Below are 15,624 nucleotides of genomic sequence, written 5' to 3'. Positions count from 1 at the left end.
ACCTTAAACCGAGTCTTCACCCTAAAAAATTAATGATCTATGTTATGGGGACTGGAGTTTTGTCCCCATAATGAGACGAGTCCCCACATGTGACTGTGTAAACAGAAGTCCCCACAACAAAGAAATACAAGTACACACACACACGTCTGCTGTTGTATCAATGATGCCAGTGATCAGTTAGTTTGGACAGATATGATTAAAGCAAAACTTCAGCTTGATTGAAATCGTGAAACACCTCTCTGTGTCTCTGTGTCTCTGACAGTGGACGGGTTCTGGACTGGTTGGTCCAGTTGGGGTGAGTGTTCCGCTTCCTGTATCCCACAAGGTCCAGCTCCTCTCAGGAGGCGTCATCGCTCCTGTTCTAACCCCGCCCCTTCATCCAGCCCACCTGGCAGACATTGCCAAGGTGACGACAGCCAGACGGAGAACTGCAACCACCTGCCTCACTGTCCAGGTACACCTGACCTCCCGTTACTCGCCCATAAACAAACACACCTTTACTGCAGTAAAGGAACCAATACAGCAATGTAAAAATGCTCTGCTGCAGTAAAAGTACATAAGTATTATGAGCTTGATGTAGTTAAAGTGTTGCAGTAAAAGTACATAAGTATTATGAGCTTGATGTAGTTAAAGTATTGCAGTAAAAGTACATAAGTATTATGAGCTTGATGTAGTTAAAGTATTGCAGTAAAAGTACATAAGTATTATGAGCTTGATGTAGTTAAAGTATTGCAGTAAAAGTAGTGGTTTGGTCCCTCTGACTGATATATTATTATATATGACATCATTAGATTATTAATAGTGAAGCATCAGTGTTAGAGCAGCATGTTACTGTTGTAGCTGCTGGAGGTGGAGCTAGTTTACACTACTTTATATACAGTTAGCTAGTTTAGTCCAGTGGTTCCCAACCTAGGGGTCGGGCCCCTCCAAAGGGTCAGCAGATAAATCTGAGGGGTGGTGAGATGATTAATGGGAGAGGAAAGAAGAAAAAACAAAGTTCTTTTTCTCTAATCTTTGATTTTTGCTGAAATATTGGATCATTTGAACATTTATTGAAATGAAAGCATGTGAGAAGTTTAGAGGGAAAAATCACTATTTGGTGGAGCTGTTAACAACTCATAGACATGTGAAATGTGACCCCGACTACACACTGCTTTTTGTAAGACGTCAAAAGACAAAAAGGTTGGAAACCACTGGTTTCATCTTTAACAATGTGTTGTATTTTAAAAGCTTGTTATATTATCCATTGTGTCAAATCTTCATCTGAAAAGTAACTAAAGCTGTCAAATAAATGTAGTGGAGTAGAAAGTACAATATTTCCCTCTGAAATGTAGAAAGTAGCATCACATGGAAATACTCAAGTAAAGTACAAATACCTCAAAAAGTGCAGTACTTGAGTAAATGTACTCAGTTACTTTCCACCACTGCTTCATGGATGTGTTTCACATAAAGACAAACAATGATTGTGCAGCTAATACAACTTGTTGGTCAGTATTTTAGGCATCTGGTCTCATCTTGTTTATGCTCAAATATAGTAAAACTAGTGAACGCCGTACTTCTTGGTTCTTGCGGCTCTTAGTTGTGTTTCCAGAAAGGTAGAAGGCTTTAGTCCAGTGATGAAGTTAGCAGCAGTATTAGTAACTGTGGTAAGAGAAGGAGAATCAGTAGTAGTATTATAAGGAGATCTTTTGAATATAACTTTATGCTCTGATGACCTGTACCTCTTAGGACGCACATTTAAAAACTTAACAGTCTACGTGATCAAAGTTTTCATGATCACTAAAAGACGGTGATTCTGGGACTTCAGATATTTCAATGAAGTCGGAGACCTCATTGGATTTTTTTGTGGTAAAAACATCAGACATAAATGATTATTCTTTGTAGAGTATTTTTATGTTTTAAAAAATGTCTGGAGGGGGAAATTAATCCCATACCTCAAGGATTTAGGAAAAAATGGAAATTATAAAAAATATAGTTCACACTTTGCCTGATGTACGAATAAAATATCTTGAATAATGAGCCACAAGAAAAGCATGAAAGCATCTCACTGACCTGCAGCTAACACAGATCCCATCATCCGTAGCCGACAGTGATTCAGAAAACAAATCAAATCTAAAAATTGGAAATAATTTTCCACAGAATTTTCCACTATTTTTGTGGTCTGTCAACATCATTGTAAAACTGTGATGTTGTGTTTTAAAAACATCCTGATCAGTTGCAGCATCCAATCACAGACAGATTTACAGATTTCGGTCTGATTAAAGACGTCTCCGGCGTCCTCGTCCTCTCAGCAGAAATATGATCCAGAGCCATTTCTTATTTCAAGACAAATAATAAGCTGTGTCTCTCTCTCAAACTCTCTGTCTGCAGTGGACGGAGGGTGGGGGTCTTGGTCCTCCTTCTCTTCCTGTCCGGTTACCTGTGGGGTGGGGCTTCAGGTGTCAGTCAGGAGATGCGACAGCCCCGCCCCCAAACATGGCGGCCGGCCGTGTACTGGAAAAGCACGCCAAACCACCGTCTGTAAGACCAACGTCCACTGTCCAGGTACACACACACACAGTATATTCCTACCTTACCAACGGTGGACCTTCATTCTACACCATCCAAAAGTGGACCACTGTTTCTGGTCACTACTGAGTATAACTGAGTCTCACACCTACCAGTCTCCTCTTGGCCAAAATTAAAATAATTTCACCAGAGGATTTTAGACTTGATTTTAGCATGAATTAAAGCATGACAACAATGATAAAAATGTCCCCTGTTGGCTTGGTGGTCCCTTTTTGTTGAATGTGTAACTATGCTACAGTCCACTGTTGGATAGGTATGCAAGTACACACACACACACACACACACACACACACACACACACACAACCTCTTCTAATCAAAGAAGCTAACAAAATTCAAGATTCAGCTTCCGATTACGCCTTTACATCAACCTTTGTTACGAGAATCAAGAGTCATTTAGTTTATAATTCTCTGTTAATAAAATTTTTAAATTGAATTTTCTTTAAAAACAGAGAGAGTCATATTGGTAATGTTAGCATGGCATCACTGCATCAGATGTTATCTTTAACTAGACTTCTTACTCTGGTATCTGAGTATAACGTGTGTCTCTGTCTGACAGTGGACGGGGTGTGGTCGGAGTGGTCACCGTGGAACAAGTGTAGATACCCGTTCGGTGAGCGGAATATCAACTGTACGCAGGTGGGCGGCACTCAGAGTCGAGAGCGTGAGTGTCTTCATCGAGCTCACAATGGAACCATCTGCGATGCACTCGGCCTGACTGAGAGACGGGTCTGCTTTGATGTCAACGGCTGTTTGAGTGGGTGACACACATACGCACATCCCCACTTTCCAAAAATGTCCTCATGTCCTAAAAATGTCGCCACTTTCCAACAAAGTCCCCACAGGTACAGGTGTAGAAACAGAAATGTATGTGTGTGTGTGTGTGTGTTACAGTGGGGGGCAACTGGGATGGATGGGAGCCGTGGGCTTTTTGTAATCCGCCCTGTGGAAGAAATTCAAAACGGTTCAGGAGGAGGAGGTGTAGCATTGATTACAGCCACTACAGGTGAGTTTCCTGCTGACTGATGCTCCTGTCACACAGCAGACACATGTATGACACAGGTCATCTGATGTGTGTTGTAGAAACACAGAGCTTTCTGAATATTCTGTGTGTGTGTGTTGCAGGGCTACTATTGGTCGTCAGAAGCAGAAGCCATCGTTCGCTGGGTCTCCACTTGCCGACTGCGGAGACCCACCCGACGGCATAAAAAGCGAGAAACAACCCTGCATCAACGTGCCCGCCTGCCCCTGACACCACACTCACCGATGACTTTAACAACAAAGCATGCTCACCGATGACTTTAACAACTATATAACAACTACGACTGTTTCAGACATGTTGACTCATCTTCGTTGTCACTTTGGAGGTGGTACTTTGTGCTCCTGCTGAACTGTATTGAGAAGGGTTTCTATTATTTTGTCCACCCCACAGTATTAGTTTGGAGTTACTGTTCCTCAACTCACTGTTTGTCTCTGATAGAAATGTGTTTTGCTGCTTTGCTCTTTACCAAATAAAGTTGTGTATCATCAGCGTAACCATGGAAACCTGTGATTATTGTCTGCGTGGAGTCGTCACTCACAAATCCAAACGAACACAGAGCAGGTCTGTGTTGGTTTATTAGCAAAAAAGAATTTTAATTTAAAAAAACAGAAAGTTGTAATATTTTGAGTCATGATTGAAGTTGTGATTTTACAAGAACACAGAAGTCCAAACACACGTTTATACGAGCTAAAATACCTGCAGCAGCCAAACGACTGTCAGGAAATAATAAACATGAAACATGTGATCATCAACTTGTGAGCAGAACATTTGCAACATGTTCTATTAGGACTTTTTTTCTTTTCATTTTACAGTTTTTCGCCATAAAGTTGCAATTTTATTCTCAAAATATTTTGACTTTTTTTTTTCTTTTAACTATTCCACCCCCATCCCCCACCCCAATTACGACTTTATTCCTAAAAAATTTTTTTTTTTCCTCAAAAACTCAAGAATAAGATTAAAACACTTTATCTGTCATTGTAGGCATACAACGAAATGATGTTTGGTAACTCAGACCAGCAGCAATAGAAAACAAGATAATAAGATAATAAAAAGGTATTGCACAATGAGTTAGATAGTTAATGCAGAGACGTGAGCATAGAAGTAGTTTTCTCTATCTGTATATAATACATAAAAGGCACTTATGCATGGCAGGTAAACGGTAACAGTGCAGTGTAACGGGGGTTTGAATGATGAATGAGGTACATTGTGTTATTACTACACTGATACAATGTAGTATGAAGATTTTAAAGGTTTTATATGACAGATGTAATATGTATTGTATGTAATACTAATATAATTAAAGCTGCAAGCAGCGTTGGTCAGGACATCACACTCTGGCCCGTCGGGATCAGATCATTTTGCTTTTTAAAAATGAGGGATATTTCTTACAAGTGTGGTGTGCTTTTATTTTGAAAGTGTGATTGACAGGATGAGAATTTTCTGCAGGGTGAGACATGTCTGTCTTGCTCACACCTGTCATCAAAATTATGCAAGTTTTGGGCCCATTCACTTGAATTTCAATTAGTAAATTGAAAACTCTTAGTGATGATTTGTAGGTCTTGATGAGACGAATAATTGAGTTTTGGTTTGATCTCTCTACGACATTCCTACGGGCCGTGGCGGCCATTTTAGTTACATAGGTGGCGCTAGAGAGCACATTTTTGGCACTTTAGGGGTTAATTTTTACATTTTGACAAATTTTTCACCAGACCTGATGTGCGTGCCAAATTTGGTGAGTTTTTGAGCATGTTTAGGGGGTCAAATTTAGGGTTTAAATGGTGTAATAATAAAGAAAGAAACAAGCAAACACACGAAAAACAACAGGGTCCTCACCCTTAGGCAAGGTCTACTGTTTTACAGTAGTCCTCTGCCTTTTGGGCTCGGTCCCTAATAAAAGTGTTGGCATGCATTATCAGCAGTTGGGGGGTGGGGATGGGGGATGGGAGAGGCTAACTTGGTAATATTTACAGTCCTCAACAGCTAGGGAGGGTGGAGGGTGACGGAGGCTACAGCTCTGTGGAAGACACTGTTCTTCAGTCTGTTAGTTCGGGCTTTGATGGCTTTGTATCTCTTCCCCGATGGCAACAGACTGTGAGTTGGGTGAATTGGGTCCTTACTGATGTTACTAGCCTAGCTAGCATACACTGTGTCCAGGTTTAGGAGCACAGTTCCCACAATCCTCTGTGCTGTTTTACCACCTGGACCAAGTCTTTCCAGTTCTCGGCAGTACAGCTGATAGACCACACCGTGGCACAGCAGCAGAGGATTCTCTCTATGCTGCTTCTCTAAAAGGTTAGTAGGTGCTGAGAGGGACGTTTGGCCTGTTTGTGAACATGCAACTTTATTCTCAAAATATTAAGACTTTTGTTCTTGAACTATTAACTTTTTATCTCAAATAAATTACAACTTCATTCTCAAAATATCCTGACTTTCTTCCTTTGAAAAATTATGACTTAATTCTTGAAATATTACAATTTTTTTCTTAAAAAAACAAAACAAAATTCTTTCCTTGAAAAAATTAAACTTTTTAAACTTCGAGACTTTTTTTCTCGAACTATTACAACTTTATTCTCAAAATACCTCGTTCCATTTGTGTTGCACTTGGTTTCTAATCAGCTCTCTTCTCTGTGAGATTTGACTTAAACAGAAAACACGACACAAGAAGCAGGAAAATGTTTTCTGATCATTTATTGCAGTAAATTCAGAGTTTGTGTTTCTGGACGTCGTATTTATCGAATTTTGGACTTGAGTGATTAAAGTAAAAATCACAAACTTACAAGTCTGATAAATTTGGTTCCTGATTATAATCAAACACTCCAACTGCTCAGGTGATCAGTTCTTCATGATGATGATGATGATGATGATGATGATGATGATGATCACATCTTCCTGGCACACACATAGTACTTTTTGACTGTGCAGACTGCGTTGTTCCAGTTTCCCCAGGCTGGAAAACATAAAGACAGAAAACATGACAGTCAGATATATTAAACTTTATTTAATCTTTCATACAAACACTGCAGCTCAAAGTCATTTACATCAAATTGTATGAAAAGATTTAAAATGTTTAGAAAAATAAATAAAAAGCTGGAAACACAAACATCAAGATGCAGCGCTGGAATGTAACTGCTGCAGAACTTTATTTGAGTATTTCCATTTTGTGTTACTTTATACTTTATATAAATGTTGCACTTTTTACTGCATTACATTAATTTCACAGCTGTAGGTACTTCTCAGACCTAGATTTTACAAGTAAAACAGATGATGTACTTTAAAGTATTTTTATACCGTGATATTTCTACTTTTACTTAAAAGTCTGAGCTTTTGTGTCTGAAAAATGATTTTAACATTAATTTTCTGACAATCAGCTGTGGACGACCACAAGTGTCACAGAAAGCCTAAGAGGAGACGTTAAATGACAACGTAAGTCGAAACGCTAACAGGAAATGCAAATTAGAAAGAGAGATGCCCTTTAAAAGCCTGATTAAAATCTGTATTTTTAATTCCATTAATTATTTAAAAATTCATCAACTTTTAAGTGATGTACTTATTGACTGCTTTATGTTGTTTTTCTAAATCTCTTTTTAATTTGAACTATTTATTGATGGGTTATTATTCAATTTGTAGATTATTTTTTAAAAAAAACTCTTTTTTTTGCCCACTAAAGTAAACAAATTATTAATTGCATTTTTTATTGTACAATTATTAATAAATTAAATGCTTTATTACTATTTCCATGACACTTGTGGTCCATAATCCATCCTCCATAATCTGCTAATGAATTAATTGACTAATTCAGCTGTAGTTTCTACAGAAGTTGCATGACAGGCAGAAAGTTTAAAAAACTGTAATTTGAGGTTTTAAACTAACGATTGATTATCATTATTCTCTTGATTAATCAATCAATTCATTATTTTGTCAATAAAATGTCAGAAAATTGTGAAAAACACAATGAATTGAAAACTGTATTCGACCAACAATCAACAGTCCAAAACTTTGAGTTTATTGTAATTTAAGACAAAATTTTTACATCTGAGACACTGAAACTGTGAATCTTTGGACATTTTTGCTTGAAAAATGATTAAATGAATTATCAGAAAAGTTGTTTATTTCTCAATTAAAACTATAAACACAGAGTCTGAACTTTCTTCCCATACACACATCTGCTACTATTTATTATTTATTATTATTAATTACTCACTTTCATAGTTCATCTCCACACATTCTTCGCCGGGCATCCTGTCTGGCTGGAAATAAGCCCATCGCTCAAACTCAAATGGGGTTTTGTCGGTCCATTGAAAGCTGTGCCACTGAAGACAAAAAACATTGGTTTTAATATAGTTATAGTAATACATTCTTCTTTAATTGGTCAAAATAACATATAACACCCTTAATGTACTCTAAATATATAATATCAACATCCTATCACATGTGTAAAAGAGGTTTTTATGATCAGATAGAAGCTTCTGATTCTCATCCTTCATTTTGAATTATACGTTTCTCTCTGCTGAGGCTTCACAGGAAGTGATGATTGTTCAAAAAAGTCTGCAGATTAGTCTTAATTTGTTCAATCAAATCAATTGTTTACAATTGTAGGAGAACCTATGGTGGCCGAGGAACTCGTGAAAAACATGAAAGGTGCTCTCTAGAACCAGTGTTTGGTTTGTCTGTTCTGAACTACTGTAGAAACATGGTGGTGCAACATGGCGGCTCCATGGAAGAGGACCTGCTCCCTCTGTAGATATAAAGACTCATTCTAAGGTAACGAAAACACAACGATTCTTATTTTCAGGCGAATATACACTAATTAAAACATACTTATGAATATTTTATTCCATATCTGCTAAGTCTGTTTGGTTAGATGCCGACAAATTCTACACACTGGTCCCTTAAGTCACTAATAATAACAATAATTACAGCTGAGTTCAAACAAGATAAAATCTGAGCTTAACCCAGTTGGTGTATCTATCAGTCATTCATTATAATTTAGATAAAATAATTCATTTCAAAGGTTTCAAAAATTTAGATTGAGGAACTTTTCATGATCTTTTCAGCTGTGAGGTCACATGGTAAAGAGGCGGAACCTGATTGGTCCTTCCATCTACATTCAGTTGAACCTTGGAGCACGAAGTTAGAGATTTATTTTTGAGATTGAACCTTTTCTTTTCTCACATTTTAGGGCCAATAATGCAGAAAATAATAAAATAAATCTACAAAAAAACTGTCAAAGAATAGTTTCATGTGAGCAACTAATTTTTGACTGAAATGTCGGACAGAATTTGATTATTCTGAGGTCACAAACTCACATGCAAATATTCTGAAAATAACAATAATACATTTCTTTCTGTCAGGACAGTTTTCTTCTTTCTTACCAGATATTTACTCCTCGCACCGATCCAAAAGTGATCTTTGCGTTTGTTGGCTCTGAAGGCCAAACACAACACGTGACTGTACTCCCCCACATTGTGCATCGAAACCAGGTGACCCTTCAAACGCCGGCAGTCATTCTGATACCAGAGAGAAATACGAAGAATTCAGTGTCACTTCATCATGACTGAGTTTATATTTAGTCTCCTGATGAGTGTTTGTCCTCACGTCTGCATCTCGAAATGTTCGTGGAGTCCAGAAGTATTTAGCACAGCGATACACATCGATGCGGTACCATCCGTCACCGCATGATCTGGCAGGATACACCTTTTTACAGTTGTATTGAATCCGTTCTGTAATCTGGTCTGTCAGGATACAAGAAGATTAATAAAAGAGGTTTGTGTTGCTGTACTTGCTGTATGTCGGAGCGTGTGCTTCTTACTGCTTGCAGCGTCCTGAACCAGAACCAGAACCAGAACCAGAACCAGGAGCAGAAGAATACAACGCATGGTTCAGGATCCTCCCCACAACTGGAATATGATCTGAAAATATCACACACTTCATCTCAGTGATTATCAGCCTTTAAAAAAACATTTCAGTCGCTTTATTTTGAAAAAAAAAAACAGATGGCAGAAATGAGAACCTTTAGTAAAAGTACCAAAGCAGCAAAAATCCTGCAGAAACATAAGTACACAAGTATTATCATCCGCCACTAGATGTCGCACTAGCACCAGCATCTCAGACCACATAAATGTGCATGTCGTTTACTCAATAACGTTGGAAAAAAAAAGAAAGCGGTGCCTGAACAAAGAGTTAATGAAACTCAGATCAAACTGTCAGACTACGCGGTGCTGATCAAACATGGATCAATATTCTGTTACTGGATTGCCTATTTCTGCTTCAAATGTTTTCAACATATTTTAGTGGACTGTTTGGCTGTAATTTGAGGAAGTTTGTGACTAATCTTTTATTGAAATAATCTTTGATTTTATATAAAGTACAGCGTCAAAGCAGTAAAAGCAGCTTTATGTTGAAATCATAGCCATTAAAATATAATCTACTAAACTTAACTTTTCAACAAAATTTAACTGCTAGTCCAGTTTTCACAGACAGCTCTTTACTGTGCTCTGAGCTGTTCTGTTATCAGCTGCTCCAACAACAAACTGACACTCACAGCAAGTATAACTCACAAGCCTCTGCTCCATGAGACCAATTTTACTTTCAAAAATTATTAAATCCTCATATTTAAATCTCATTCTGATGAACCAGGTACTGCTAAAGGAAGGTACCAAGTGATCTGCCTGCATGGGGCCAATGGTGAGCTGATCTCTGTTAGCTTGGTGCTACAATATGTTTCCTAGCAAAAATTCTACTTCTGTTTTTATTAGCTTAAAATCAGTAGTGGAAGAAGTACTCAGATCCTTTACTGCTGTAAAAGTACCAATACAGCGATGTAGAAATACTCCATTACAAGTAAAAGTCCTTATGGGGACTTGAATTTTGTCCCCATAAGGGAGGCGAGTCCCCACATGTGACTGTGTAAAACGAAGTCCCCACAACATGAGGAATACATGTACACACACACAGAGCTGATGTTGTATCAATGATGCCAGTGATCAGTTAGTTTGGATGGATATGATTAACTAAAGCAAAAGACGGGTTCTGGACTGGTTGGTCCAGTTGGGGTGAGTGTTCCTCTTCCTGTATCCCAAAAGGTCCAGCTCCTCTCAGGAGGCGTCACCGCTCCTGTTCTAACCCCGCCCCTTCATCCAGTTCACCTGGCAGACATTGCCAAGGTGACGACAGCCAGACGGAGAACTGCGACCACCTGCCTCACTGTCCAGGTACACCTGACCTCCTGTTACTCGCCCATAAACAAACACACCTTTACTGCAGTAAAGGAACCAATACAGCAATGTAAAAATGCTCTGCTACAGTAAAAGTACATAAGTATTATGAGCTTGATGTAGTTAAAGTATTGCAGTAAAAGTACATAAGTATTATGAGCTTGATGTAGTTAAAGTATTGCAGTAAAAGTACATAAGTATTATGAGCTTGATGTAGTTAAAGTATTGCAGTAAAAGTACATAAGCATTATGAGCTTGATGTAGTTAAAGTATTGCAGTAAAAGTAGTGGTTTGGTCCCTCTGACTGATATATTATTATATATGACATCATTAGATTATTAATAGTGAAGCATCAGTGTTAGAGCAGCATGTTACTGTTGTAGCTGCTGGAGGTGGAGCTAGTTTACACTACTTTATATACAGTTAGCTAGTTTAGTCCAGTGGTTCCCAACCTAGGGGTCGGGCCCCTCCAAAGGGTCAGCAGATAAATCTGAGGGGTGGTGAGATGATTAATGGGAGAGGAAAGAAGAAAAAACAAAGTTCTGATACACAAATCTGTTTTCAGTTTTTGGACTTTTTCTCTAATCTTTGATTTTTGCTGAAATATTGGATCATTTGAACATTTATTGAAATGAAAGCATCAGGCTTTAGTCCAGTGATGAAGTTAGCAGCAGTATTAGTAACTGTAGTAAGAGAAGGAGAATCAGTAGTAGTATTATAAGGAGCTCTGTTGAATATAACTTTATGTTCTGATGAACTGTACCTCTCAAGATGCAAATCTGAACACTTAACAGTCTATTTGAGAAGTTTATCTTAATCATAAAATGAAAATAAGTCATTGTTCACCCTGGACTTACTGCCACAGCTGCCTATTCAAATGTGTCATAAAATGCGATTGTGAGTGTTCTTTATTATTGATCAGATCAACTCTGCAGGACAAAGAAGGCCAGAGACGACTGAAAGACTGTTCTTCAGTTTATTCATCAGATCAGTTTTCATGATTATAAGATGAAAACTGAGAGAGTCATAAGAATAAGATATATCAGCTTTGATACACACACAATACTTGTTAGTAGATCAGTTCATTGTTGGTTTGGATCCAAACATGAAGAAACATATAGAAAATCAGCAGACATATGATTGAAACAGAGTGTTTTCAGCAGAGAGGTGAGTATGACATAACTCTGTTGATATACTGATGAATTAGTGCTGTGCAAACAGACAATCCTCTACCTGAACTATTCCTGCCCACATCCTTTTTTTCTTTTGGCCAGTATTCAAATTGGTCCAAAGTCCAGAGCTGCATTTGGTTCCTCATTAAATATTTGCTTTAGGATATGGAATAAACTGCAGGAACTCTCTACATACTGTACCTGGATAAAAGATATGAGTCAGGGATAGAGTTAGAGGTTAGAGGGCTGCGAGCCAGCAAAAGTTCCTCCATTATTATCTTCCAAGTGTTTCCATTATGAAGTTTATCCCACAATTGAGTGTGACACAGCATCCTTTGTATTCAAGAGACCAACCACATCAATCTATCTGCATCAATCATTACAAATGCTCCGACAGAATGTATTACAGGAAATGCTCTCTGGAGAATAATCACTGTTGACCCGACTACACACTGCTTTTTGTAAGACGTCAAAAGCCAAAAAGGTTGGAAACCACTGGTTTCATCTTTAACAATGTGTTGTATTTTAAAAGCTTGTTATATTATCCATTGTGTCAAATCTTCATCTGAAAAGTAACTAAAGCTGTCAAATAAATGTAGTGGAGTAGAGAGTACAATATTTCCCTCTGAAATGTAGAAAGTAGCATCACATGGAAATACTCAAGTAAAGTAAAAATACCTCAAAATCCATTCAACAGTCATGAAACAGAATCAGAACTCACCTGTGATGTTTCTCGTTCCTCCGTCTGTGCGACAAGCGACTGTTTGTCTCACTTTTATCCTCGCATCTCGTCCTCTGTTTATTTCTGGAAGCTAAATAAACTTAAACAGTGTTTAGTTTAACATACAGATTAAACACAACCAGAGAGCATGATCTAGTCATGTGATATTTGGTACACAGCTGGCAGCATGTGAAACATAATAAGTGTAAACATTTTCTACAAACTGAAGAGCTTCAGTTTGTAGCTGAAGGTAACGGAGATGCTCCATCTGATCCTGAGGCCGTTTGTTCAGCTGCACTTAAAACATGTTTGACTCTGTAACTTCATTACAGACATATTTCATTATGTTAGCATTAAAAAAGTAATGTTAGTATTTAAAAAGTTGTGTTTGCATTAAAAAAGTAATGTTAGTATTTAAAACCACCAGGCCACAGGCTGGTGCAGTGCACCCTGGTGCCGGGTCCAGCTCCGGTGGTGCAGCTTCCTCACGGAGCCAGCGGTGTCTCACCTGGCTGCTGCAGATCCCTGGGATGCTGCTAACATCACCTCTCCACAACGTCCCCATAAACCTCCAACAACTCAGATAATTGGAGACTTGATTATCAGAAATATGAGAGTTAGAAAGACTCATCCTCTGTTTCCCCAGCGCCAAAGTGCTGAACATTGCAGACAAAGTTCCAGACATAATAAAATCTCACCCTGAAGTAGATAATTATCATTCATGTCTGCACAAATGACATTCCCAAGCAGAACGTTCAAAAAGTTATGTTAGGATTAAAAAGTAATGTTAGCATAGCTCTGTAGCCTGCTGCTCATTTCTGCTTGAGGCTAGCAGCTCCAGGCTACATTAGCGGTCCAGTTGCATTGTGGGTAAAGTGGGCACCAGGTTTTGACAATGAAGAATGTGTGGAATAAAAAAGACAATATCTCGACATCAATTTTCATTTCTTTTTTAAAAACTGTCCATCATGAGTCTGATGATGTTACAGGACAGAAATGATCAATCTGGAGTTCACTATCAGTCTGAATAAGAATGATTGAAACTTCTATCCAATGAGGACTAACTACTGAACCTACTCTGTTAAATCTACTCTGACAGTTTGTGCTTTAAACACTTTGAGGAAATACAGACCTGACCTTGAGAAAACCCTTTCAGTATGATAAATATGGTACCAGAATAATTTGGGAGTGTTTGTTGACATAAAGCGAAGCTCTCTAAATAATTAAAAGGTGTCATGTAAACATGCAGCTGAGCAAACAAAGAACTTGAGTTTGTTTTTTACTGATAGACTGAATGTGTGATCTGATCCTCAGGCTGTTGGTTCTCTTTAACTTTAAACTTTCCCTCTTTCCCTCAAACACTGTTACATAATGTTTAACAAACACACCTGGCCAGGTGAAGGTTTAGGTTGTTCTCATCTCAATGTGAGTTTGAACAGTTTTCAGGCTCTCAGTTATAAACCTGTTTATCTCCTAAAATTAACATAACAGTGGTGGATGGAAACAGCCTTTCACAACATTTGCCTCTGGCCATTTTCTGGAAATTCAGATAAATTCAGATACATCTGGATGGAAACCTGACTAGACCTTGTCTTAATTTATGCCCTGAGTTCTGTACATGTATATTTAGGAAATTCAGTTTGTACACAGATCTTACTGAGAGACAAAATATGTGTAGTGATCCTGAGGCTGTTGGCTTTATCGTTGGGTTAAACCTGTTAGAGAATCTGTTTCTGACGTCTTCTTCGACTTTAAACTTTCCCTCCATCCTCAATGTGTTCTGAGTCTTTGTCTCACTGTTATTCACATAATTTGTCCTGTGATTATGTGTCTGTACTCACTATTTAATAAACAGTTAACAAGAAGCAGTTTAAACCCCCAACTGAGATTTCAGAGATTTGGAAATATACTGTATTACTAAAACTACCTCAGAAATGATAGAAAAGAACATTCCTCAGGTTCCTGAAGTGTGGGTCCTGTGTGGAGACTTGAACCCACTGAAAATAATTAACCCTGATAAGCACTTCATTTTACTCTCCATTACATCTGGGAAAAATGCAAATGAGTAACTGGAAACCTGAGCTCCCTCCCTCACCAAGACACTGGATCAGTTAACTAACATCCTGCTGTACTCCAGAGAATATCAGGAAGAGACCCGTACAGTTCAGGAAGATCTGGGGGGCTTCATAGACGCCTCACCTGGACCCAAATGTGATGGCTGATACACAACTGCTGTTTTATTTTCATCTGCACCTCATTTTATTTCACATCCTAGAATACTTTCAAACCAATAATGCTTTTTATGACTTTGTGGTTCAATACTATGACAGCAATAGTAAAAACAGCAGTAATAATTACAACAGTAGTAAAAACCACAATAGTAAAACAGCAGTAGTAAAAGCTAAGGTAGTAGTAAAAACTACGGTAGTAAAAACTACAGTAGTAAAAGCTACAGTAGTAAAAACAACAGTAGTAGAAACCACTGTAGTAAAAACAACAGTAGTAAAAACAACAGTAGTAAAAACAACAGTAGTAGAAACAACAGTAGTAAAAACAACAGTAGTAAAAACAACAGTAGTAGAAACCACAGTAGTAAAAGCTACAGTAGTAGAAACCACAGTAGTAAAAACAACAGTAGTAAAAACAACAGTAGTAAAAACAACAGTAGTAGAAACCACAGTAGTAAAAACAACAGTAGTAAAAACAACAGTAGTAGAAACCACAGTAGTAAAAGCTACAGTAGTAAAAACTACAGTCGTAGTTAGTATTTTTATCACTGTGAGCATGTAAGCATTTTATAAAAACACTGCTGTATGTATGGCCTCTCAGACTTTTAGTTTCTGCATTATTGGTTCTTGGCAGCTAAAGCAAGTTGACATAATTCAGATTTGAGTTACTTTAACATGCA

General features: G+C 37.9%; 2 protein-coding genes across 2 annotated transcripts in view; one reads left to right on the top strand and one right to left on the bottom strand.

Annotated features, from left to right (window-relative positions):
- LOC137168374 (properdin-like) overlaps nucleotides 1-4,103 on the top strand; it is an 11,657-nt gene extending 7,554 nt beyond the window's left edge. Inside the window, exons 7-11 of the mRNA XM_067570920.1 lie at nucleotides 263-454; nucleotides 2,371-2,544; nucleotides 3,127-3,324; nucleotides 3,462-3,573; nucleotides 3,693-4,103. Coding sequence (XP_067427021.1) covers nucleotides 263-454; nucleotides 2,371-2,544; nucleotides 3,127-3,324; nucleotides 3,462-3,573; nucleotides 3,693-3,819 — 803 coding nt within the window. The 3' untranslated portion in view covers nucleotides 3,820-4,103. The remainder of the gene's footprint in view (nucleotides 1-262; nucleotides 455-2,370; nucleotides 2,545-3,126; nucleotides 3,325-3,461; nucleotides 3,574-3,692) is intronic.
- Nucleotides 4,104-6,266: 2,163 nt separating this feature from the next.
- On the bottom strand, nucleotides 6,267-9,608 carry LOC137168467 (C-type isolectin Sp-CL4-like). The gene is made up of 5 exons (XM_067571071.1): nucleotides 9,419-9,608; nucleotides 9,205-9,341; nucleotides 8,982-9,116; nucleotides 7,811-7,919; nucleotides 6,267-6,556 (listed from the first exon to the last, which is right to left on the bottom strand). The coding sequence occupies exons 1-5, from the start codon at nucleotides 9,483-9,485 to the stop codon at nucleotides 6,489-6,491; spliced, it is 516 nt and encodes a 171-aa protein (XP_067427172.1). The 5' UTR covers nucleotides 9,486-9,608; the 3' UTR covers nucleotides 6,267-6,488.
- Nucleotides 9,609-15,624: the final 6,016 nt, after the last annotated feature.

The sequence above is a fragment of the Thunnus thynnus genome, chromosome 17 (genome assembly GCF_963924715.1).
Source record: "Thunnus thynnus chromosome 17, fThuThy2.1, whole genome shotgun sequence".
In the NCBI taxonomy this organism is placed as follows: Eukaryota; Metazoa; Chordata; class Actinopteri; order Scombriformes; family Scombridae; genus Thunnus; species Thunnus thynnus.
The sequence above is the reverse complement of the archived record's forward strand: the minus strand, read 5'-3'. Positions and strand labels throughout refer to the sequence as shown.